Source organism: Salmo salar, chromosome 03 (assembly GCF_965601325.2).
Source record: "Salmo salar chromosome 03, fSalSal1, whole genome shotgun sequence".
In the NCBI taxonomy this organism is placed as follows: domain Eukaryota; kingdom Metazoa; phylum Chordata; class Actinopteri; order Salmoniformes; family Salmonidae; genus Salmo; species Salmo salar.
In genome coordinates this window covers 184,907-210,140 of record NC_138293.1, presented here as the reverse complement: position 1 = coordinate 210,140, position 25,234 = coordinate 184,907, and the positions used below count along the sequence as shown (strand labels likewise).

Sequence of the window (25,234 nt, the reverse complement as noted above, 5' to 3'; positions counted from 1 at the left end):
CGTGTTTGGAGGAGGAGGAATGCTGCCTATGACCCCAAGAACACCATCCCCACCGTCAAACATGGAGGTGGAAACATTATGCTTTGGGGGCGTTTTTCTGCTAAGGGACAGGACAACTTCACCGCATCAAAGGGACGATGGACGGGGCCATGTACCGTCAAATCTTGGGTGAGAACCTCCTTCCCTCAGCCAGGGCATTGAAAATGGGTCGTGGATGGGTATTCCAGCATGACAATGACCCAAAACACACGGCCAAGGCAACAAAGGAGTGGCTCAAGAAGAAGCACATTAACCTCTTGGGGCTAGGTGGGACGCTAGCGTGCCACCCGTGGTGCACTCCATCAACAGCAGGTGCATTTCAAGAGCGGCAAATTTGAATCCAAATAAATGTCAAAATTCAAATTTTTCAAAAATACAACTATGTTACACCATTTGAAAGATAAACATCTCCTTAATCTAACCACGTTTTACGATTTCAAAAAGGTTTTACGGCGAAAGCATAAATTTAGAGTATGTTAGGACAGTACATTTACAAGAGTTGTGTGTAATGTTTTGTCAAGTCAAAGACAGGGTCACCAAAACCATAAAACCAGCTAAAATGATACACTAACCTTTTACAATCTCCATCAGATGACACTCCTAGGACATTATGTTAGACAATGCATGCATTTTTAGTTCTATCAAGTTCATATTTATATACAAAAACAGCGTTTTACTATGGCATTGATGTTGAGGAAATCGTTTCCCTCCAATAACCGGCAGTCAAGTCAGCGTCACAAATTAAATAATTAAAATTAGAAAACATTGGTAAAATATTATATTGTCATTTAAAGAATTATAGATTTACATCTTTTGAACGCAATCAACTTGCCAGATTTAAAAATAACCTTACTGGGAAATCACACTTTGCAATAATCTGAGCACTGTGCCCAGAAAAATACGCGTTGCGATACAGACTAGACGTCATGTTGGGGAGATCTAAAATCGAAAATACTATGTAAATAATCCATTACCTTTGATTCTCTTCATCAGATGTCACTTCCAGGTATCACAGGTCCATAACGAATGTAGTTTTGTTCAAAAAAGCTCATCATTTATGTCCAAAAATCTCCGTCTCGTTAGCACATGATGTAAGCCAGCCGGACTTCTCGTCATGAACGAGGGGAAAAAATATATTTCCGTTCGTTCAAACATGTCAAACGTTGTATAGCATAAATCATTAGGGCCTTTTTTAACCAGAACATGAATAATATTCAAGGTGGACGAATGCATAGCCTTTTATAACGTATTGGAACGAGGGTACCCAACATGAAGTAGCGCGCCAGGTGTCTAATGGGACATCACCGTTCCATGGCTCTTGTTCGGTCAGATCTCCCTCCAGAAGACTCAAAACACTTTGTAAAGGCTGGTGACATCTAGTGGAAGCAATAGGAAGTGCCAAAATATTCCTAAACCCCTGTGTTTTTCAATGGGATAGGTTTGAAGTCAATACAACACATCAGGTATCCACTTCCTGTCAGAAAATGTCTCAGGGTTTTGCCTGCCAAATGAGTTCTGTTATACTCACAGACACCATTCAAACAGTTTTGGAAACTTTAGAGTGTTTTCTATCCATATATAATAAGTATATGCATATTCTAGTTACTGGGTAGGATTAGTAACCAGATTAAATCGGGTACATTTTTTTTATCCAGACGTGCAAATGCTGCCCCCTAGACCCAACAGGTTAAGGTCCTGGAGTGGCCTAGCCAGTCTCCAGACCTTAATCCAATAGAAAATCTGTGGAGGGAGCTGAAGGTTCGAGTTGCCAAACGTCAGCCTCGAAACCTTAATGACTTGGAGAAGATCTGCAAAGAGGAGTGGGACAAAATCCCTCCTGAGATGTGTGCAAACCTGGTGGCCAACTACAAGAAACATCTGACCTCCGTGATTGCCAACAAGGGTTTTGCCACCAAGTACTAAGTCATGTTTTGCAGAGGGGGTCAAATACTTATTTCCCTCATTAAAATGCTAATCAATTTATAACATTTTTGACATGTGTTTTTCTGGTTTTTTTGTTGTTGCTATTCTGTCTCACATATGATTTGGAACAGTATTTGCAAATGTACACAGCTTGTCCTTCTACATTAGCTGCAGTGAAATGTCTCCACACATCAGATAGTGCCTGTGGCCTTTTCCTGTGAAGATTAGAAAAACATGAGTAAAAGAACAACAAATACAATTCCATATACAGATAAATAATTAAGTAGTTAGATTAAACAACTCATTTGTCAGATAAATGTTTTAAAATGAAACATGTATGAAAACAGCTGAATTAACAGGCTCAAGCTAAAACCCACATAGTAGCAATAACTAGCAGAAATTGTTAACAAGTTAGAAATGATTTAAACACACTTTGATGTAGGCTACTATTTACTAGTTAACCAAAAATAATCTGTCATAAAATATATTCACCCCACCCAGTATTGTAATCAAAACTTACCAGAAAGCATGTAGTCCTTGGCTCAGACAGTGTAGTAGTGTGGGCTCAATAGCATCTCATTAGAGTACCAGATCTTGAGAATCAGCTGTACATGTGATGGAAGAATGCACTGTGCATGCAGAGGGTTGCAATTCCATTGAATTGGGGATAGTTTAACCAAAATATGCCACAAGACCTAGAATTGCCTAATGTGTATCCCATAAAAAAGGTTCACTGTTATAAAATAACTTTTTTTTAATGAATTTAAGCAAAATTCCCGGGCTTAACTTCCCATGGAAAAATTCCGGGAAAGTTTCCGACCCTTTGCAACCCTAGTCTCGAGGAAATGCATAAACATTTACATTTTGTTTAGTGAGATCTTTTTTTTACATAAATGACAACAAGAACATTGAAATTATTATTTATTTTTATTTTTAAACAACATTTTAACATAATGGATACATCAAAAACAGTTTGACAGGTAAAGGAAAACCCAGACAAAACCAACAGAGACTCCCTCACTTTCTCACCCCACAGGGACTGCTTCCACCTGGGTATCCAAAATAACTTTGACTACCGTCGCTTTCTCAAGTTTGCCCGTGTGTGTGAGGTGGACGGGAAGAAGCACATCTGCACCCGAGACAAGGTAAATGCTTCAGCTTGGCCCTCGATTACACCTCCCATTCATTCCCTTCATTTATGTTTTCCTTCAACTTTTCATTATTGGTAAAGTAGTTAGGGATTAACCTAGTTTAGTGGTGATATCCATGTGTGTTGTCCACATACAGGAAGTGGGTAATCTGTATGACATGTTCCACACACGCAACTGCCTGCATAGAAGAGCCTACCAGCACAAGGTGGGCAACATCATAGAGACAATGTAAGTACTCTCACCTCAGCAGGTGTTTTAATATAGGTAACTGCCAAAATAGAGTAAACACCAACACAGTATCTTAATAGGCTGTTGGGCCACTACGAGCCAGAACAGCTTCAATGCACCTCGGCATAGTTTCTAAGTGTCTGGAAGTCAATTGGAGGGATGCGACACCATTCTTCCACAATAAATTCTATCATTTGTTGTTTTGTTGATTGTGGTGGAATATCCCATAAGTGTTCAATTGGGTTGAGATCTGGTGACTGAGACAGCCATGGCATATGGTTTACATCATGTTCATGCTCATCAAACCATTCAGTGACCACTCATGCCCTGTGTGTGGGGGTATTTGTATCTTGTATTTATTATGGATCCAAGGCGGCGGCTACTCTTCCTGGGGTCTGGCAAAATGAAGGCAGTTATACAATTTTAAAAACATTACAATACATTCGTTACAGAATTCACACCGAGTGTTCAGGCCTTTACTCCACTACTACACATCTACAACACACTGAGTGTTCAGGCCTTTACTCCACTACTACACATCTACAACACACTGAGTGTTCAGGCCTTTACTCCACTACTACACATCTACAACACACTGAGTGTTCAGGCCTTTACTCCACTACTACACATCTACAACGAAAAATCTGTTATCTTGTGTATGTGCCTATTTCACACTCCCCGCTGTTCCATAAGGTGTGTTTTTATCAGCTGTTTAAATCTGATTCTACTGCTGCATCAGTTACCTGATGTGGAATAGAGTTCCATGTAGTCATGGCTCTATGTAGTACTGTGCTCCTCCCATAGTCTGTTCTGGACTTGGGCACTGTGAAGAGACCTCTGGTGGCATGTCTTGTGGGGTATGTATGGGTGTCTGAGCTGTGTGCCAGTAGTTTAAACAGACCTCTGGTGGCATGTCTTGTGGGGTATGTATGGGTGTCTGAGCTGTGTGCCAGTAGTTTAAACAGACCTCTGGTGGCATGTCTTGTGGGGTATGTATGGGTGTCTGAGCTGTGTGCCAGTAGTTTAAACAGACCTCTGGTGGGGTATGTATGGGTGTCTGAGCTGTGTGCCAGTAGTTTAGACAGACCTCTGGTGGCATGTCTTGTGGGGTATGTATGGGTGTCTGAGCTGTGTGCCAGCAGTTTAGACAGACAGCTCGGTGCATTCAACATGTCAATACTTCTCGGTACCTTCAGCTTGTCAACACCTCTTACAAAAACAAGTAATGAGGAAGTCAATCTCTCTTCCATGAGATTGACATGCATATTATTAATTTTAGCTCTCTGTGTACATCCAAGGGCCAGCCGTGCTGCCCTGTTCTGAGCCAACTGCAATTTTCCCAAGTCCCTCTTTGTGGCACCTGACCACACGACTGAACAGTAGTCCAGGTGCGACAAAACCAGGGGAAGAAAATGTCTCAGGTTTTTGCCTGCCAAATGAGTTCTGTTATACTCACAGACACCATTCAAACACTTTTAGAAACTTTAGGGTGTTTTCTATCCATATATAATAAGTATATGCATATTCTAGTTACTGGGTAGGATTAGTAACCAGATTAAATCGGGTACGTTTTTTTATCCAGCCGTGAAAATACTGCCCCCTAGCCCCAACAGGTTAACAGCATGCCACTGCCTTTACTCAAAGCCTAACCCTAACCCTTTACTCAAAGCCAGTGACATGTCATTAGTAAAGATCGAAAAAACAGCTGCCCTGGGGAATTCCTGCTTCTACCTGGATTATGTTGGAGAGGCTTCCATTAAAGAACCCCCTCTGTGTTCTGTTAGACAGGTAACTCTTTATCCACATTATAGCAGGGGGTGTAAAGCCATAACACATACGTTTTTCCATCAGCAGACTATGATCGATAATGTCAAAATCTGCACTGAAGTCTCACAACACAATCATTTCCTCATCAATTTCTCTCAGCCAATCATCAGTCATTTGTGTAAGTGCTGTGCTTGTTGAGTGTCCCTATGAGCGTGCTGAAAGTCTGTCAATTTGTTTACTGTGAAATAGCATTGTATCTGGTCAAACACTATTTTTACAGAAGTTTACTAAGGGTTGGTAACAGGCTGATTGGTCGGCTATTTTAGCCAGTAAAGGGGGCTTTACTATTCTTAGGTAGCGGAATGACTTTAACTTCCCTCCAGGCCTAAGGGCACACACTTTCTAGTAGGGTCAAATTGAAGATGTGTCAACATCATCCCCTGTTATCCACAGTACTTCCATCCAAGTTGTCAGACCTCAGTGGCTTGTCATTGTTGATAGACAACAATAATTTGTTCACCTCTTCCACACTCACTTTAAGGAATTCAAAAGAATAATTATTGTTGTTTCATAATTTGTCAGATATACTTGGATGTGTAGTGTCAGCGTTTGTTGCTGGCATGTTATGCCTAAATTTGCTAATCTTGCCAATGGAAAAAAATCATTAATGTAGTTGGCAATATCAGTTGGTTGTGTGATGAATGAGCCATCTGTTTCAATGAATTATGGTGCTGAGTTTGCCTTTTTCCCAGAATTTAATTCAATGTGCTCCAAAGCTTTTTACTATCATTCTTTTATTTTATTTATCTTGGTTTCAAAGTGTGGTTTCTTCTAACCAAACCCTGAGAGACATGATATCTGGATCCATGTTAAACTAACCTCTAACCCAATCCTGAGAGACATGATATCTGGATCCATGTTAAACTAACGTCTAACCTGAGAGACATGATATCTGGATCCATGTTAAACTAACCTCTAACCCAATCCTGAGAGACATGATATCTGGATCCATGTTAAACTAACGTCTAACCTGAGAGACATGATATCTGGATCCATGTTAAACTAACCTCTAACTCAATCCTGAGAGACATGATATCTGGATCCATGTTAAACTAACCTCTAACCCAATCCTGAGAGACATGATATCTGGATCCATGTTAAACTAACCTCTAACCCAATCCCTGAGAGACATGATATCTGGATCCATGTTAAACTAACCTCTAACCCAATCCTGAGAGACATGATATCTGGATCCATGTTAAACTAACCTCTAACCCAATCCTGAGAGACATGATATCTGGATCCATGTTAAACTAACCTCTAACCCAATCCTGAGAGACATGATATCTGGATCCATGTTAAACTAACCTCTAACCCAATCCTGAGAGACATGATATCTGGATCCATGTTAAACTAACCTCTAACCCAATCCTGAGAGACATGATATCTGGATCCATGTTAAACTAACCTCTAACCCAATCCTGAGAGACATGATATCTGGATCCATGTTAAACTAACCTCTAACCCAATCCTGAGAGACATGATATCTGGATCCATGTTAAACTAACCTCTAACCCAACCCTGAGAGACATGATATCTGGATCCATGTTAAACTAACCTCTAACCCAATCCTGAGAGACATGATATCTGGATCCATGTTAAACTAACCTCTAACTCAACCCTGAGAGACATGATATCTGGATCCATGTTAAACTAACCTCTAACCCAACCCTGAGAGACATGATATCTGGATCCATGTTAAACTAACCTCTAACCCAACCCTGAGAGACATGATATCTGGATCCATGTTAAACTAACCTCTAACCCAACCCTGAGAGACATGATATCTGGATCCATGTTAAACTAACCTCTAACCCAATCCTGAGAGACATGATATCCCTCCCAAGCTTCATTATGGACCCCTCATGTCTCCTTTGTAACTAATGTTCCTATACTCTGAGTATAACAATGTTCAACGTTTACCCCAGGATCCAAGAGTGTGCAAAGCTGTCATCAAGGCAAAGGGCGGCTACTTTGAAGAATCTCAAATATAAAATATATTTTGATTTGTTTAACATTTCTTAATTTTGATGTCTTCATTATCATTCTACAAAGTAGAAAACAAAGGGAAAAACCCTGGAATGAGTAGGTGTGTCCAAACTTTGGACTGGTACTGTATATCTGTTTTATTTCCTATCTTTTATACATTCATACAGGTTCTCAGAAATTGAGTTTTTTTTCTGCTGTATGTTATATGTTGAAAATGAGATGTTATATTGTCTTTTTTCAGGATCACAGAGGCCTTTATCAAGGCGAACCCCCACATCCAGATTCAAGGTTCAGGGGGAAAGATGTTCACCATCTCCGCAGCAATAGACGACATGGAGGCCTACACTAAACTCACTGGTCCGTTCAACCCCATAGAAATATAAAGTGTACAATGGCTCTGGTCTGTTCTACTTACCCAGACAACCAGAGCTTTGAGAGTTTTATGCCAGGCGTCAAGGCTGTCCAAACAGGCTGGGTTTGCCATACCTGTTTTCTTTGTGTGGTACATTCCTGTCCATACAATTACTGCTGGGTTTGGTTTGCATGATTACCTCTCATCTTCCCACGCTCCTTATCACCTTGTCTCTCCCTCTCACCTGTCTCTCTCCCTTTCTCCTCCCTTCCCCTGTAGACAATATGTTTGAGCAGATTCTGTACTCGTCGTCCTCTAAGCTGGCTGAGGCCAGAGAGATCCTTCAAAACATCACCTGCAGACGCCTCTACAAGTGTGTGGGACAGACCCAGACTGAGGTGCGCGTGGAGGTTTCACAGGTGTGTGTGTGCGTGTGTGTGCGTGTGTTTGGAGAGAGGATATCCTTCCAGGGCTTACTAGCAGAGCTTTCTACGAGATTCATATTATGTGCCTCTCATCCTCGTCTTCTCTTCCCCCAGAAAAAGCTCCTGGAGTGGGCAGGCTGTGTGGCGAGGTCCAGGCCTCGGAATGACCTTAAACATGTTACTCTGCAGCCAGAGGACTTTGTTGTCCATGTGAGTGTCCAGTCTTTTCACCTCAATCAGGGAACTGATTGAATACATTTTACCATAGCCCCCCCGCCTTCTCTATAGGTAACCCTTTGTTACCAGTTGCTCTGTTGAAAATAGGTATCTCTTTGCATGTCCATCTCTCCCCCCTATCTTTCTCTCCATCAGATCATCAACATGGACTGGGGTATGAAGGAGAAGAACCCCATCAACAACATGCGTTTCTACTGTAAGAACGACCCAACCAAAGCTTACCAGATCAGCAAGGACCAGGTCACTACTTCAATGCACTTACGTATACCTATTTTAGAATTATCCAATCATTTTTGGAGCTTGGAAACATGATATAAGGCAATTGTTGTTCCGGTAGGTGTCCAAGCTGCTGCCAGAAAGGTTTGCTGAGCAGCTTATCAGGGTCTACTGTAAGAAGACTGATGAGAGGACCATGGAGGCAGCTAAGAAGAACTTTGCCCAGTGGTGTATGGATATGAACTTCTCCAAACCTCAGGTCAGGAGGCCTCGCTCTTTCCTTTATATATCATTTTATCTCAAGCTTTTAGCGTTTTTACATTGTGTGGGGAAGATGACAGTGCAAGGCCAAGCCAGCTAGCTATCACTATCTTACCTGCACCACACAGAGTATTTTTCCTATGTTTAAAATTGACACTGGTATCCCTGTGTGTTTGTGTTCACATTTGTTTAGGATGGAGATGTGATTACACCAGAGGTCACCTAGGACCAGGGGTTGGTGACCACCACCTCAAGAAAATGAGTCAGGCTTTCAGAAGAAGTCTCTTTACTCAGGGTTCTGTTCACTCTGATTCAGTTTTCCAGGGATTAGATCATGTAGTCTTTCTTTTATTTACTTTTGATGTTTTATTTCAAGCGTACATTTTAGGTTTGGTTATCTTAACGTTATGCTATTTCATGGTAAGAGAAGTGTAGGAGTATGTGAGTATACATACCTGTTCTCCCAGGCTATGCATGTTGACGTGCCACTATCACACATGGCTCTTTCAGATAGCCAAGCAACGACTTTTACATATTTATCCATCCTGGTGGAAGTTACTCTTTGGACAATCATGCTTTACCTTGTAATACTCCCAAAGCTGAATGGGAACTTATCCTTGGTGTTATATTGATCAACATGCAAACAAACAGGTAACCGTTGTTTGTGTTTCAGGGCATTGTCTTTCTTTTATGCATGGTTTCTACGCTGTTTTAGTTGTTATATACCCAGCTACCATAGTTAGCCTGGTCATGCATATCTACAGTATCTAGACTAAAGTAGGAGTTGGCTAAGCACATACAGATCAAAGATCAGGGTACAATGTAGCTTAATTATCTTCCGAAAAGACACCACTTTAACTGACAAACAATGTTAAGTTATCATATTATCTTTGTTTTCATCCATGTACCCTACTGAGGCAAGCAGCTATCTGTCTAGTGTTTGGTATCATTTGGGAGTCTCGTTATCTTCATTTAAACAACATGAACACAATGTTTACCCTAAAGTCTGCCTCGATGAGCCCACAGCTGTTGATCAGACAGACATGTTTGTTGATTTAAGTTATGCACTTTGTTTTAAATAAATAATATAATTTTGAATGAAAGACTAATGAGGTGGAGAGTCTCACTTTTTGAAGGGTTTTGTAATACAGAATGTAACCGGCCACATCTGCGAAATACAACCCTCTTCTCTGCCTGGCTATCTGAGTTCTGTTTCGTTAGAACTTTGTGTAGAAGACAGCTCTAGCATCCTGAATCCTCAATTTAACCATTATAGGGGTGAACAGAAAACAAATCTCGGTTAACCCAGAACAAAAATCTTGCGTTATTTGATCAGCTGCGTGATTTAGTTCTGGGTCCATACCTATTAGAAATTGGGAGTTCCGGTTTGCGAAGTCTCCACCTCACAAAAGGAAACTCTCAGCCGTAAACCAGATGTAACCTGGATATAGACGTTCCATAAATCGGCATGCGAAAGTGAGTAGATTACCTTGAAAACAATGGTCAGGCATCTTGGACGCAGTTTCCAGTTATTATTCCTCAGTGGAATTACTGCTGCTCCTTATACCAGAGACGGAAGAGGAAGCTGAGACATCCGACTCAATGTTTTCTGATCGGGGCGGGGCCACTCTGGTCTGCTTATTGCCCCTGACCCGCAGAGGTATCCCTGTGTGCTAACACTTACACAGACCGAGACCTTGGGGGGGGTCTATGGTAAACGGCTTGAGTCGTTCATCTTAGGTTATACTATGCATTCCATCCCGTTGTGAGAGGGTCAGTGCTGTCTGGGTTCCTTGGGACATTCCTACCCTAAACCTTAACCCCTAACCTTAACCCTTACCTTAACAATGCTGCTCGCTCAATAGGCCTATTTGGAAGTTGATAACTTGGTAGCCTACAGACAGAATAATCTTCTCTTTTCAGCAGGATCCATTTGCTTTCCAACCTGCAATTGTATTTGAAATATTGCGAAAGCCCTGTTGTAGCTGCATCACTGACAGATTTGCCACATGTTCCCAACTTGTAGGCATGCCTTGTGATTGGGCTACACACAATCCACAGCTATTTTTTTAAATAAGCTATTGATCCTCTCTGGCTAAATTACAGGCCTACTCCTGGTGTAGTAATCTGAATGATTTCATTTCTTTCTGAACAGACAGAAGTAATCTATCACTTAGGCAAATGTATTTTAATGTATCGGGTGCTGCACCAACTCAAGCACCCTTCCTGCGGGGCTATGATTCTATAAGGAAATAAATGATTAAGTGCAACTGCTGGAGAGATAAGAGTTGCAGGCTCGTTTCTATCAGAGCAGAGAGAGAGAGGGAGATTATAGAAACTGAATCTCCTAGTTCTCCCACCACAGCAATGGCCACTCCTTGGTCTATATAAAGTTGTGGCCAAAACTTTTGAGAATGACATAAATATAAATTTTCATAAAGTCTGCTGCCTCAGTTTGTATGATGGCAATTTGCATGTACTCTAGAATGTTATGAAGAGTGATCAGATGAATTGCAATTAATTGCAAAGTCCCTCTTTGCCATGCAAATGAACTGAATTCCCCCCCCAAAATTCCACTGCATTTCAGCCCTGCCACAAAAGGACCAGCTGACATCATGTCAGTGATGCTCTCGTTAACACAGGTGTGAGTGTTGACGAGGACAAGGCTGGAGATCACTCTCTCATGCTGATTGAGTTTGAATAACAGACTGGAAGCTTCAAAAGGAGGCTGGTGCTTGGAATCATTGTTCTTCCTTTGTCAACTAGGGTTAACTGCAAGGAAACACGTGCCGTCATCATTGCTTTGCACAAAAAGGGCTTCACAGGCAAGGATATTGTTGCCAGTAAGATTGCACCTAAATCAACCATTTATCGGATCATCAAGAACTTCAAGGAGAGCGGTTCAATTGTTGTGAAGAAGGCGAAGGGCAGCAAAGAACCACTTCTCTCATGGAAAAACATCAGGGACAGACTGATATTCTGCAAAAGGTACAGGGATTGGACTGCTGAGAACTGAGGTAAAGTCATTTTCTCTGATGAATCTCCTTTCCGATTGTTTGGGGCATCCGGAAAAAAGCTTGTCTGGAGAAGACAAGGTGAGCGCTACCATCAGTCCTGTGTCATGCCAACAGTAAAGCATCCTGAGACCATTCATGTGTGGGGTTGTTTCTCAGCCAAGGGAGTGGGCTCACTCACAATTTTTCCTAAGAACACAGCCATGAATAAAGAATGATACCAACACATCCTCCGAGAGCAACTTCTCCCAACCATCCAGGAACAGTTTGGTGACGAACAATGCCTTTTCCAGCATGATGGAGCACCTTGCCATAAGGCATAAGTGATAACTAAGTGTCTCGGAGAACAAAACATCGATATTTTGGGTCCATGGCACGGAAACTCCCCAGACCTTAATCCCATTGAGAACTTGTGGTCAATGCTCAAGAGGCAAATCCTGGCAAATGGTTTCCGGAACGAATCAGTCCAAAACTGAGAGGTGCTGGATCCTGTGCTGGCAGGATCCTGTGCTGCTGGATCCTGTGCTGCTGGATCCTGTGCTGCTGGATCCTGTGCTGCTGGATCCTGTGCTGCTGGATCCTGTGCTGACAAGATCCTGTGCTGCTGGATCCTGTGCTGCTAGCAAAAATGAAGCACTGCTATCGGCTGCCTAGGCTAGTTCACCCCATGGTGAAACTAGCACTCCTATAGATCTGAAATAATTGGATGGTGAAACTTGCACTCCTGTAGATCTGAAATAATTGGATGGTGAAACTTGCACTCCTATAGATCTAAAATAATTGGATGGTGAAACTTGCCAGTCAATCAGAAATGCAAGTTGAAGCAATTTGGGAATTTTTGAAAGTGAGGACAATCCTTGTCCTGCAATGGAAAGAATGTATACTTGAAAAAATTGATTTAGAAAGAAATAGGCATTTTCAATTAAACGTAGAGTGGAGCTTAGGGGTCCATCTTACCTTCAAAAAATATTCAGCAGTCATAATGTTCCACTGTCAGGAGAGTCATGACAGTCCCCATCTGGTGGGTTCAACCTTGGAAGGATTCTGCAAGTTGCAACCCACCATAAAAATGACCACGGGATGTCCTGGTTGTGTATCATCATTGCGGTCCCCCTCTGGTGGTTTGCCCTAGCCTCCTCTCGGTACCGCTCCAGCCTGTCCCGCATCTGGAGAACGTACTGGACAATCCCCTGTCCTGAGGTAGCTACTGGGGAACCTTCCCAGCACTTCTTCAGCAGGTCCAGTGGTCCCTGCACTGGCCATCCATAGAGGAGTTCGAATGGTGAGAAACCTGTCGATGCCTGAGGCACCTCCCTGTAAGCAAAAAGCAGAAAGGGTAACCACTTATCCCAGTCTTTACCAGTGTCAGCCACAAACTTCCTCAGCATATTCTTGAGCGTTTGATTGAATCTCTCTACAAGCCCATCCGTTTGGGGATGGTAGGGAGTGGTCCTCAAGCCTTTAATGCCCACTTGTTGTTGGAGTTGAACCATCTGTCGTGAAGTGAAGTTTGTGCCTTGGTCCGTCAGGATTTCATCTGGGATTCCTACACGAGAAAAGAGCTGAACAAGAGCACTGATTATTTTTGGAGTGGTTATGGAACGGAGTGGGAAGGCTTCTGGGAACCGGGTGGCATAGTCACAGATCACCAATATATACTGGTAACCTGCACTACTCTTCTCCAAGGGTCCAACAATGTCCATTGCAATTCTCTTGAATGGGGTAGAGATAACTGGCAGTGAACATAGAGGAGCCCGGTCAGACCTACGGACAGCACTGGTTTTCTGTCACGTGGGGCATGTTTTGCAGTATGTTTGTACATCAGTATACATGGAGGGCCAAAAGAAACGGGAGCCTAGCCTAAGATAGGTCTTATGTTGCCCTAGATGGCCTGCCCATGGAACTGTATGTGCAAGGTTGAGAACAAGTGGTCTACATGTAGATGGCACCACTAACTTCCTGCTATCTGCTTCTGACCCAAGGTAGAGTATGTGGTTGTCTACTGTGTATATTCCCCCACATGAAGATTGGCTGTCCCCAGCTAAGGCCTTATCAAATAAACCTTTCAAGGTTGCATCAGACTTCTGCAGTGTAGCAACATTTTGTGGAACTTCCCATTGCACTTCTAACCCAGACACATCAGCAACAGGTACAGGGGTTCCCACATACTTCTCAAGACGCCGCTGGCGGCGTGACTTTCTGGGCCCTTTGGTTCCCCCCTCACACAGACTATCACACAAGTCAGGCAGAGGTTGTAAACCAGCTTTGGCCTGTGCACGAGTGACAACTGAACATGACACCTGAACATCAGACTGGCAAACTGACTGCTCATATAGCTGACCCCCCACACTTCCCAACAGATCAGAGAGTACAGGCACATCCCTCCCCAAAATCATCTCAAAAGGTAGCTTCTCCATTACCCCAACTTTGAGGAGGTATTTCTGACCCTGAATCTCCACTGTGAGTTCAGCTGTGGGCTGCTGTGACTGGTCACCATGGACACATTGGATCAGTGTCTGGTGACCGTAATCAATGTCATTAACAGGTACATTACATTTTCTGATCAACGACAGGGAACTGCCGGTGTCAATCATTGCAGTAAGACTTTTACCATTCACTTTTACAGGTACCAAGACTGACCCTTCCCCAGTCTGTCTATTCTGAACACCATCCCCCTCTCTGGGCACATAACAGTAACCTGAGAGCTTGGATTTACGTAGCGGACACATTGAAGCCTTGTGCCCCTGCTGTCGGCAGTAAAAACAGGTCAGACCCCTCCCATCAGAGCGAACTGCATAATCCCTTACCTCCCTCCTCCCAGACACATAACCCCCAGAGTTACCTCCACCATCTCGGGTATCTCTGATGTCCCTTGTGTCTCGGAGACTCCTTGGAGCGGGTGCTGCAGGTCGTGGTGGGCCCCCTTTACGTGCATTATGGTACTGCAGCGCAAGCTTGGCCGCCATAAGCCCGTCCTTGGGCTCGTGCTCTCGAACCCAGGTTTGAATGTCGTGTGGTAGAACTTGTAGAAGTTGCTCGAGGATGATGACCTCACCGATCTCGTCCTGTGTCTTCTCCTCTGGTTGAACCCATCATCGGTAGAGACCCTTGAGGCGGTGGTACGTCTCTGTCGGTGACTCACCCGATGGCGTCGATGCAGCTCTAAAGCGTTGACGGTAGGTCTCCGAGGAGATGTCGAACTTCACCAGCAGCGCTTCCTTCAAGCCCTTGTAGACGTTGGACAGCCCCTCATCCATTGCTGTGTAAGCCTCTAAGGCCTTGCCCGTGAGCAATGGGACAAGCCTGCAGGCCCACTCTACCTCCGGCCACTGCCACGTCTTGGCCATTCGCTCAAACCTCAGCAAGTAGTTTTCAATGTCCTCCCCCTGCTGGTATGAGGGCATCTTTGGCTCCTTCCTCAGGAATGCTGGAAGATGAACGTTAACCTCTCTAGGCTAGGCGGGACGAATTCGTCCCACCTACGTAACAGCCACGGCTATCCTGTGGCGCGATTTTCAAAACCTTAAAAATCCTATTACTTCAATTTCTCAAACATATGACTATTTTACAGCCATTTAAAGATAAGACTCTCGTTAATCTAACCACACTGTCCGATTTCAAAAAGGCTTTACAACGAAAACAAAACATTAGATTATGTCAGCAGAGTACCAAGCCAGAAATAATCAGACACTCATTTTTCAAGCCAGCATATAATGTCACCAAAACCCAGAAGACAGCTAAATGCAGCACTCACCTTTGATGATCTTCATCAGATGACAACCCTAGGACATTATGTTATACAATACATGCATGTTTTGTTCAATCAAGTTCATATTTATATCAAAAACCAGCTTTTTACATTAGCATGTGACGTTCAGAACTAGCATACCCCCCGCAAACTTCCGGGGAATTCGCTAACATTTTACTAAATTACTCACGATAAACGTTCACAAAAAGCATAACAATTATTTTAAGAATTATAGATACAGACCTCCTCTATGCACTCGATATGTCCGATTTTAAAATAGCTTTTTGGTGAAAGCACATTTTGCAATATTCTAAGTACATAGCCCAGGCATCACGGGCTCGCTATTTAGACACCCGGCAAGTTTAGCACTCACCATAATCATATTTACTATTATAAAAATTTCATTACCTTTTGTTGTCTTCGTCAGAATACACACCCAGGACAGCTACTTCAATAACAAATGTTGGTTTGGTCCAAAATAATCCATCGTTATATCCGAATAGCGGCGTTTTGTTCGTGCGTTCCAGACGCTATCCGAAATAGTAAAGAAGTGTCACGCGCTTGGCGCAATTCGTGACAATAAAATTCTAAGTATTCCATTACCGTACTTCGAAGCATGTCAACCGCTGTTTAAAATCAATTTTTACGACATTTTTCTCGTAGAAAAGCGATAATATTCCGACAGGGAATCTCCTTTTCGGCAAACAGAGGAAAAAATCCCAAAGGCGGGGGCGGTCGGGGTCACGCGCATAAGCCAGTGTCTCTTGATCGGCCACTTGAGAAAGGCGATAATGTGTTTCAGCCTGGGGCTGGAATGACGACATTCTGTTTTTTCCCGGGCTCTGAGAGCCTATGGAAGACGTGGGAAGTGTCACGTTAGAGCAGAGATCCTTAGTAAATGATAGAGATGGAAAACAAGTTCAACAAATGGTCAGACAGGCCACTTCCTGTAAAGGAATCTCTCAGGTTTTGACCTGCCATTTGAGTTCTGTTATACTCACAGACACCATTCAAACAGTTTTAGAAAATTTAGGGTGTTTTCTATCCATATGTAATAAGTATATGCATATTCTAGTTACTGAGTAGGAGTGGTAACCAGATTAAATCGGGTATGTTTTTTATCCAGCCGTGTCAATGCTGCCCCCTAGCCCTAACAGGTTAACACTGCTGGACTGGTCTCCTGGTGCTGGGGCTGGCCTCATTACTGCTTGGGGATCCTGCTGTGGAGTTGAAGTCCCTGCTGCGTCGAGCCTTTGTCGTCCTGGTGTTGGCAGACCCAATCTTGGGCTCTCACTGACGAGTTCCGCTTGGTGAGGAGCTGTGAGGATAGATTGGCGTAGGCCCCGAAACTCCTGCTTGAGGTCTTCGTCCCTCTTCTCAACCGGTAGTTCAAACAGTTCTGGTTGTGTTTGGCCCCTTGGTCGGGCTCCTAGTTTCTCATAATTAACCTCTTCACCAGAAGATTCCATGGTATTCCACCCAGTTTCAACTTCAATTACCTTTTATGACAGTTGATGCTGCTGCTGTGAACGCAATCCTGTACGCATTCCTTTACCTCTCTTGTTGGAATTCACTGATTTGCGGTGCGCCATCCCACTGCTGCCACCATATGTCACGTAGAGTAGGCCAGAAGGCTAAACTGGAAAACCTAACCTCTATAAAAAATAAAAAGATGGCGGAGCCGCAAAAGTTCTTCTGTGCAAAGGTGTTTATTTACATAGTGATTCCGGAACAAAACAACAGTACTGCCATCAAACATATACCTTATGGGACAGCTTAAAAACAAAGCTGCCCCACCCACAGCTCAATCCAAAATGCCTCCCCATGAACTGAAAGAGAGGCTCCTTTTGTAGGGGTAGCCCCTCCCCTCAGAACAATTAACACTAATTAATTAAGCAATTACCTATTCAACATACAGTTTCCATTTATCTAAACATACCAAAATATATACATTGCAACACGTTTATGAAACAACATCACAATATAACATTTACAAAATTACATCACTACTGACAGTGTCTTCCAATATGCCCGTTTACATTAATGAGCCATTCCGGACAGGCACTACAAAGTAAGCCCAATTCCCTTAGCTCGGGTCCTTATCCAGCATACCTGGAAGCTACAGAGATGGAGAGAGAGAGGAACAGAACAAACAACCGCGCTCATCCATAACATCGATAAGTATACTAAATATTGCTTATATTAAATATGAACACCTGTCTTTATTTCTTTATACCCTAACTGGTTACTGAAGTAAGTGTGAAATGTATGTACTAAGATAGAGACGTTAACCTCTATGGGCTAGGTGGGACGTATCAGGTCAAACACTATTTTTACAGAAGTTTACTAAGGGTTGGTAACAGGCTGATTGGTCGGCTATTTTAGCCAGTAAAGGGGGCTTTACTATTCTTAGGAAGCGGAAGGACTTTAACTTCCCTCCAGGCCTAAGGGCACACACTTTCTAGTAGGCTTAAATTGAAGATGTGGCAACATCATCCGCTGTTATCCACAGTAATCTTCCATCCAAGTTGTCAGACCTCAGTGGCTTGTCATTGTTGATAGACAACAATAATTTGTTCACCTCTTCCACACTCACTTTAAGGAATTCAAAAGTATAATTCTTGTCTTTCATAATTTGTCACATATACTTGGATGTGTAGTGTCAGCGTTTGTTGCTGGCATGTCACCCCTAAGTTTGTTCATCTTGCCAATGAAAAATAAATGAAAGTAGTTGTCAATATCAGTGGGTTTTGTGATAAATTAGTCATCTGATTCAATGAATGATGGAGCCGAGTAGGCATTGTTATCCTAAAGGGACATAGTCATGGTAGCCAAAATAATGGCCTGCCCAGCATGTTTGTTGCTTAATTAACTCAGAAACCACACCTGTGTGGAAGCACCTGCTTTAACCTCTCTAGGGTAGGTGGCACCAAATCGTCCCACCTACGCAACAGCCAGTCTAATCCCGTGGCGCGATATTCAAATACCTTAAAAATGCTATTACTTCAATTTCTCAAACATATAACTATTTTACACCATTTTAAAGACAGGACTCTCCTTTATCTAACCACACTGTCCGATTTCAAAAAGGCTTTACAACGAAAGAAAAACATTAGATTATGTTTGCAGAGTACCCAGCCAGAAATAATCAGACACCCATTTTTCAAGCTAGCATATAATGTCACATAAACCCAAACCACAGCTAAATGCAGCACTAACCTTTGATGATCTTCATCAGATGACAACCCTAGGACATTATGTTATACAATACATGCATGTTTTGTTCAATCAAGTTCATATTTATATCAAAAAACAGCTTTTTTACATTAGCATGTGACGTTCAGAACTAGCATACCCCCCGCAAACTTCCGGGGAATTTACTAACAATTTACTAAATTACTCACGATAAACGTTCACAAAAAGCATAACAATTATTTTAAGAATTATAGATACAGAACTCCTCTATGCACTCGATATGTCCGATTTTAAAATAGCTTTTTGGTGAAAGCACATTTTGCAATATTCTAAGTACATAGCCCAGCCATCACGGGCTAGCTATTTAGACACCCAGCAAGTTTAGCCTTCACCAAAATCAGATTTACTATAACAAAAATGTTATTACCTTTCCTGTTCTTCGTCAGAATGCACTCCCAGGACTTCTACTTCAATGACAAATGTTGGTTTGGTCCCAAATAATCCATCGTTATATCCAAACAGCGGCGTTTTGTTCGTGCGTTCAAGACACTATCCGAAATGGTAAATCAGGGTTACGAGCATGGCGCATTTCGTGACAAAAAAATTCTAAATATTCCATTACCGTACTTCGAAGCATGTCAACCGCTGTTTAAAATCAATTTTTATGCAATTTATCTCGTAAAAAAGCGATAATATTCCGACCGGGAATCTGCGTTTCGGTAAACAGAGGAAAAAAAAGAAAGATGGGGGCGACCAGTGCACGCCCCTAAGCCCACTGTCCCCTGATCGGCCACTTGACAAAGGCGATAATGTGTTTCAGCCTGGGGCTGGAATGACGACATTCAGCTTTTTCCCGGGCTCTGAGAGCCTATGGGAGCCGTGGGAAGTGTCACGTTACCGCAGAGATCCTTTGTTTTGGAAAGAGATGTCAAAGAAAGCCAATAAATGGTCAGACAGGCCACTTCCTGTAAAGGAATCTCTCAGGTTTTTGCCTGCCATATGAGTTCTGTTATACTCACAGACACCATTCAAACAGTTTTAGAAACTTTAGGGTGTTTTCTATCCATATCTAATAAGTATATGCATATTCTAGTTACTGGGTAGGAGTAGTAACCAGATTAAATCGGGTACGTTTTTTATCCGGCGGTGTAAATACTGCCCCCTAGCCCTAAGAGGTTAAATACACTTTACTCGAGTTTCCATAACTTTGTACGTTTTTTTAAGTTAAGAACAAATTCTTATTTACAATGACTGCCTACCCCCGGCCAAACCCAGACGACTCTGGGCCAATTGCCCGACGCCCTATGGGACTCCCAATCACGTCCGGTTGTGATACAGCCTGGAATCGAACCAGGGTCTGTAGTGACGCCTCTAGCACTGAGATGTAGTGCATTAGACTGCTGCGCCACTCGGGAGCCCTACAGTACCAGTCAAAAGTTTGGACACACCAACTCATTCAAGGGTTTTTTACTATTTCTACATTGTAGAATAATAGTGAAGACATCAAAACTATGAAATAACACATATGGAATCATGTAGTAACCAAACAATGGTAAAACAAATCAAAATATATTTTAGATTCTTCAAAGTAGTCACCATTTGCCTTGATAATAGCGTTGCACACGTTTGGCATTCTCTCAACCAGCTTCACCTGGAATGCATTTCCAACTATCTTGAAGAAGTTCCCACATATGCTGAGCACTTGTTAGCTGCTTTTCCATCACTCTGTGGTCCAACTCATCCCAAACCATCTCAATTGGGTTGAGGTCGGGTGATTGTGGAGGCCAGGTCATCTGATACAGCACTCCATCACTCTCCTTCTTGGTCAAATAGCCCATACACAGCCTGGAGGTGTGTTGGATCATTGTCCTGCTGAAGATCAAATGATAATCCCACTAAGCGTAAACCAGATGGGATGGCATATCGCTGTGGTAGCCATGCTGGTTAAGTGTGCCTTGAATTCTAAATAAATCACAGACAGTGTCACCAGCAAAGCACCATCACACCTCCTCCTCCATGCTTCATGGTGGGAAATACACATGAGGAGATCATCCATTCACCTACTCTGCGTCTCACAAAGACATGGCAGTTGGAACCAAAAATCTTAAATTTGGACTCATCAGACCAAAGGACAGATTTCCACCGGTCTAATGTCCATTGCTCGTGTTTCTTGGCCCAAGCAAGTCTCTTCTTCTTATTGGTGTCCTTTAGTAGGGGTTTCTTTGCAGCGCTTAGACCATGAAGACCTGATTCACGCTGTCTCCTCTGAACTGTTGATGTTGAACTCTGTGAAGCATTTATTTGGGCTGCAATCTGAGGTGCAGTTAACTCTAATGAACTTATCCTCTGCAGAAGAGGTAACTCTGGGTCTTCCTTTCCTGTGGCGGTCCTCATGAGAGCCAGTTTCATCATAGCGCTTGACGGTTAAACTTTTGAAGTTGTTGACATTTTCCATATTGACTGACTTTCATGTCTTAAAGTAATGATGAACTGACCTTCATGTCTTAAAGTAATGATGGACTGACCTTCATGTCTTAAAGTAATGATGGACTGACCTTCATGTCTTAAAGTAATGATGGACTGACCTTCATGTCTTAAAGTAATGATGGACTGTCGTTTCTCTTTGCTTATTTGAGCTGTTCTTGCCATAATATGGACTTGGTATTTTACCAAAAAGGGCTATCTTCTGTATACCACCCCTACCTTGTCACAACACAACTGATTGGCTCAAACGCATTAAGGAAAGAAATTCCACAAATGAACTTTTAACAAGGCACACCTTTTTTATTTGAAATGCAGTCTAGGTGACTACTGTTAGGTTCTAATTTTTCAGAGTAAGTAACTCACGGACACTAGAGAAGCTTAACCAAGTTGAATTCTCCCCAAAGGGTCGTTACAGCTGTAATTCAGACACAGACATGGCTTCCCCCGTGGTGGTATTCAGACCCCACTTTGGGTGGAGTCTCCTCCTCATCTCTAAACATTGCGTCATTCTCGCTAAGCAGGGAACTAAGTCATATGAACCTTCAGCGGTTTCTACCCTTGTCAGTACTGTCACGGTTGGTTTCCCTGCACTCAGTCCCTCCCAAGCTTCATTATGGCATCCCTCATGTCTCCTTTGTAACTAATGTTCCTATACTCTGAGTATAACAATGTTCAACGTTTACCCCAGGATCCAAGAGTGTGCAAAGCTGTCATCAAGGCAAAGGGCGGCTACTTTGAAGAATCTCAAATATAAAATATATTTTGATTTGTTTAACATTTCTTAATTTTGATGTCTTCATTATCATTCTACAAAGTAGAAAACAAAGGGAAAAACCCTGGAATGAGTAGGTTTGTCCAAACTTTTGACTGGTACTGTGTATCTGTTTTATTTCCTATCTTTTATTCATTCATACAGGTTCTCAGAAATTGAGTTTTTTTTCTGCTGTATGTTATATGTTGAAAATGAGATGTTATATTGTCTTTTTTCAGGATCACAGAGGCCTTTATCAAGGCGAACCCCCACATCCAGATTCAAGGTTCAGGGGGAAAGATGTTCACCATCTCCGCAGCAATAGACGACATGGAGGCCTACACTAAACTCACTGGTCCGTTCAACCCCATAGAAATATAAAGTGTACAATGGCTCTGGTCTGTTCTACTTACCCAGACAACCAGAGCTTTGAGAGTTTTATGCCAGGTGTCAAGGCTGTCCAAACAGGCTGGGTTTGCCATACCTGTTTTTTTTGTGTGGTACATTCCTGTCCATACAATTACTGCTGGGTTTGGTTTGCATGATTACCTCTCATCTTCCCACGCTCCTTATCACCTTGTCTCTCCCTCTCACCTGTCTCTCTCCCTTTCTCCTCCCTTCCCCTGTAGACAATATGTTTGAGCAGATTCTGTACTCGTCGTCCTCTAAGCTGGCTGAGGCCAGAGAGATCCTTCAAAACATCACCTGCAGACGCCTCTACAAGTGTGTGGGACAGACCCAGACTGAGGTGCGCGTGGAGGTTTCACAGGTGTGTGTGTGCGTGTGCGTGTGTGTGCGTGTGTTTGGAGAGAGGATATCCTTCCAGGGCTTACTAGCAGAGCTTTCTACGAGATTCATATTATGTGCCTCTCATCCTCGTCTTCTCTTCCCCCAGAAAAAGCTCCTGGAGTGGGCAGGCTGTGTGGCGAGGTCCAGGCCTCGGAATGACCTTAAACATGTTACTCTGCAGCCAGAGGACTTTGTTGTCCATGTGAGTGTCCAGTCTTTTCACCTCAATCAGGGAACTGATTGAATACATTTTACCATACCATCCCCCCCCGCCTTCTCTATAGGTAACCCTTTGTTACCAGTTGCTCTGTTGAAAATGGGTATCTCTTTGCATGTCCATCTCTCCTCCCTATCTTTCTCTCCATCAGATCATCAACATGGACTGGGGTATGAAGGAGAAGAACCCCATCAACAACATGCGTTTCTACTGTAAGAACGACCCAACCAAAGCTTACCAGATCAGCAAGGACCAGGTCACTACTTCAATGCACTTACGTATACCTATTTTAGAATTATCCAATCATTTTTGGAGCTTGGAAACATGATATAAGGCAATTGTTGTTCCTGTAGGTGTCCAAGCTGCTGCCAGAAAGGTTTGCTGAGCAGCTTATCAGGGTCTACTGTAAGAAGACTGATGAGAGGACCATGGAGGCAGCTAAGAAGAACTTTGTCCAGTGGTGTATGGATATGAACTTCTCCAAACCTCAGGTCAGGAGGCCTCGCTCTTTCCTTTATATATCATTTTACCTCAAGCTTTTAGCGTTTTTACATTGTGTGGGGAAGATGACAGTGCAAGGCCAAGCCAGCTAGCTATCACCATCTTACCTGCACCACACAGAGTATTTTCCCAATGTTTAAAATTTACACTGGTATCCCTGTGTGTTTGTGTTCACATTTGTTTAGGATGGAGATGTGATTGCACCAGAGCTCACCCCTCTTAAGGCAAGCTGGGCACACAACAATGACACTGAGGATAATGAGGGGAGGAAGAGGCTGGGCCACTGAGGATAATGAGGGGAGGAAGAGGCTGGGCCACTGAGGATAATGAGGGGAGGAAGAGGCTGGGCCACTGAGGATAATGAGGGGAGGAAGAGGCTGGGCTGCAATCAATGATGACCAGACTCTTTTAAGAGGAAGATGAGAAACAACAGAGAATCCTTCTGTTTACGGCAGTGGTTACCAATCATGGTCTTTGAGGGCCACAGGGTATGCAAGGTTTTGTTCCAACCCAGCACTAACACACTTGGTTCAGCTAATCTAGGTCATTAAGATGAACTGACTAGCTGAATCAGGTGTGTTCACGATGGGTTGGAACAAAAGCCTGCACACCCTGTTGCTCCCTAGGACCAGGGGTTGGTGACCACCACCTCAAGAAAATGTGAGTCAGGCTTTCGAAAGAAGTCACTTTACTCAGGGTTCTGTTCACTCTGATTCAGTTTTCCAGGGATTAGATCATGTAGTCTTTCTTTTATTTACTTTTGATGTTTTATTTCAAGCGTACATTTTAGGTTTGGTTATCTTAACGTTATGCTATTTCATGATAAGATAAGTGTAGGAGTATGTGAGTATACATACCTGTTCTCCCAGGCTATGCATGTTGACGTGCCACTCTCACACATGGCTCTTTCAGATAGCCAAGCAACGACTTTTACATATTTATCCATCCTGGTGGAAGTTACTCTTTGGACAATCATGCTTTACCTCGTAATACTCCCAAAGCTGAATGTGAACTTATCCTTAGTGTTATATTTGATCAACATGCAAACAAACAGGTAACCGTTGTTTGTGTTTCAGGGCATTGTCTTTCTTTTATGCATGGTTTCTACGCTGTTTTAGTTGTTATATACCCAGCTACCATAGTTAGCCTGGTCATGCATATCTACAGTATGTAGGCTAAAGTAGGAGTTGGCTAAGCACATACAGATCAAAGATCAGGGTACAATGTAGCTTAATTATCTTCAGAAAAGCCACCACTTTAACTGACAAACAATGTTAAGTTATCATATTATCTTCATCCATGTACCCTACTGAGGCAAGCAGCTATCTGTCTAGTGTTTGGTATCATTTGGGAGTCTCGTTATGTTATCTTCATTTAAACAACATGAACACAATGTTTACCCTAAAGTCTGCCTCGATGAGCCCACAGCTGTTGATCAGATATGTTTGTTGATTTAAGTTATGCACTTTGTTTTAAATAAATAATATAATTTTGAATGAAAGACTAATGGGGTGGAGAGTCTCACCATTTGAAGGGTTTTGTAATACAGAATGTAACCGGCCACATCATCTGCGAAATACGACCCTCTTCTCTGCCTAACTATCTGAGTTCTGTTTCCTTAGAACTTTGTGTAGAAGACAGCTCTAGCATCCTGAATCCTCAATTTAATTATAGGGGTGAAAACAAAACAAATCTCGGTTAACCCATGGTCTATGGTAAATTGCTTGAGTCGTTCATCTTAGGTTATACTATGCATTCCATCCCGTTGTGAGAGGGTCAGTGCTGTCTGGGTTCCTTGGGACATCCCTACCCTAAACCTTAACCCCTAACCTTAACCCCTAACCTTAACCCCTAACCTTAACCCTTACCTTACGAAAATAGGTGGCT

General features: G+C 42.8%; 1 protein-coding gene across 1 annotated transcript in view; it reads left to right on the top strand.

The window, feature by feature from the left end:
- LOC123739282 (deoxynucleoside triphosphate triphosphohydrolase SAMHD1) overlaps nt 1-24,854 on the top strand; it is a 37,260-nt gene extending 12,406 nt beyond the window's left edge. The window contains exons 9-17 of the mRNA XM_082973157.1: nt 2,999-3,107; nt 3,250-3,341; nt 7,399-7,514; nt 7,789-7,928; nt 22,527-22,567; nt 22,777-22,831; nt 22,998-23,102; nt 23,200-23,337; nt 23,533-24,854. Coding sequence (XP_082829283.1) covers nt 2,999-3,107; nt 3,250-3,341; nt 7,399-7,514; nt 7,789-7,928; nt 22,527-22,567; nt 22,777-22,831; nt 22,998-23,102; nt 23,200-23,337; nt 23,533-23,634 — 898 coding nt within the window. The 3' untranslated portion in view covers nt 23,635-24,854. The remainder of the gene's footprint in view (nt 1-2,998; nt 3,108-3,249; nt 3,342-7,398; nt 7,515-7,788; nt 7,929-22,526; nt 22,568-22,776; nt 22,832-22,997; nt 23,103-23,199; nt 23,338-23,532) is intronic.
- The last annotated feature ends 380 nt before the right edge of the window (nt 24,855-25,234 follow it).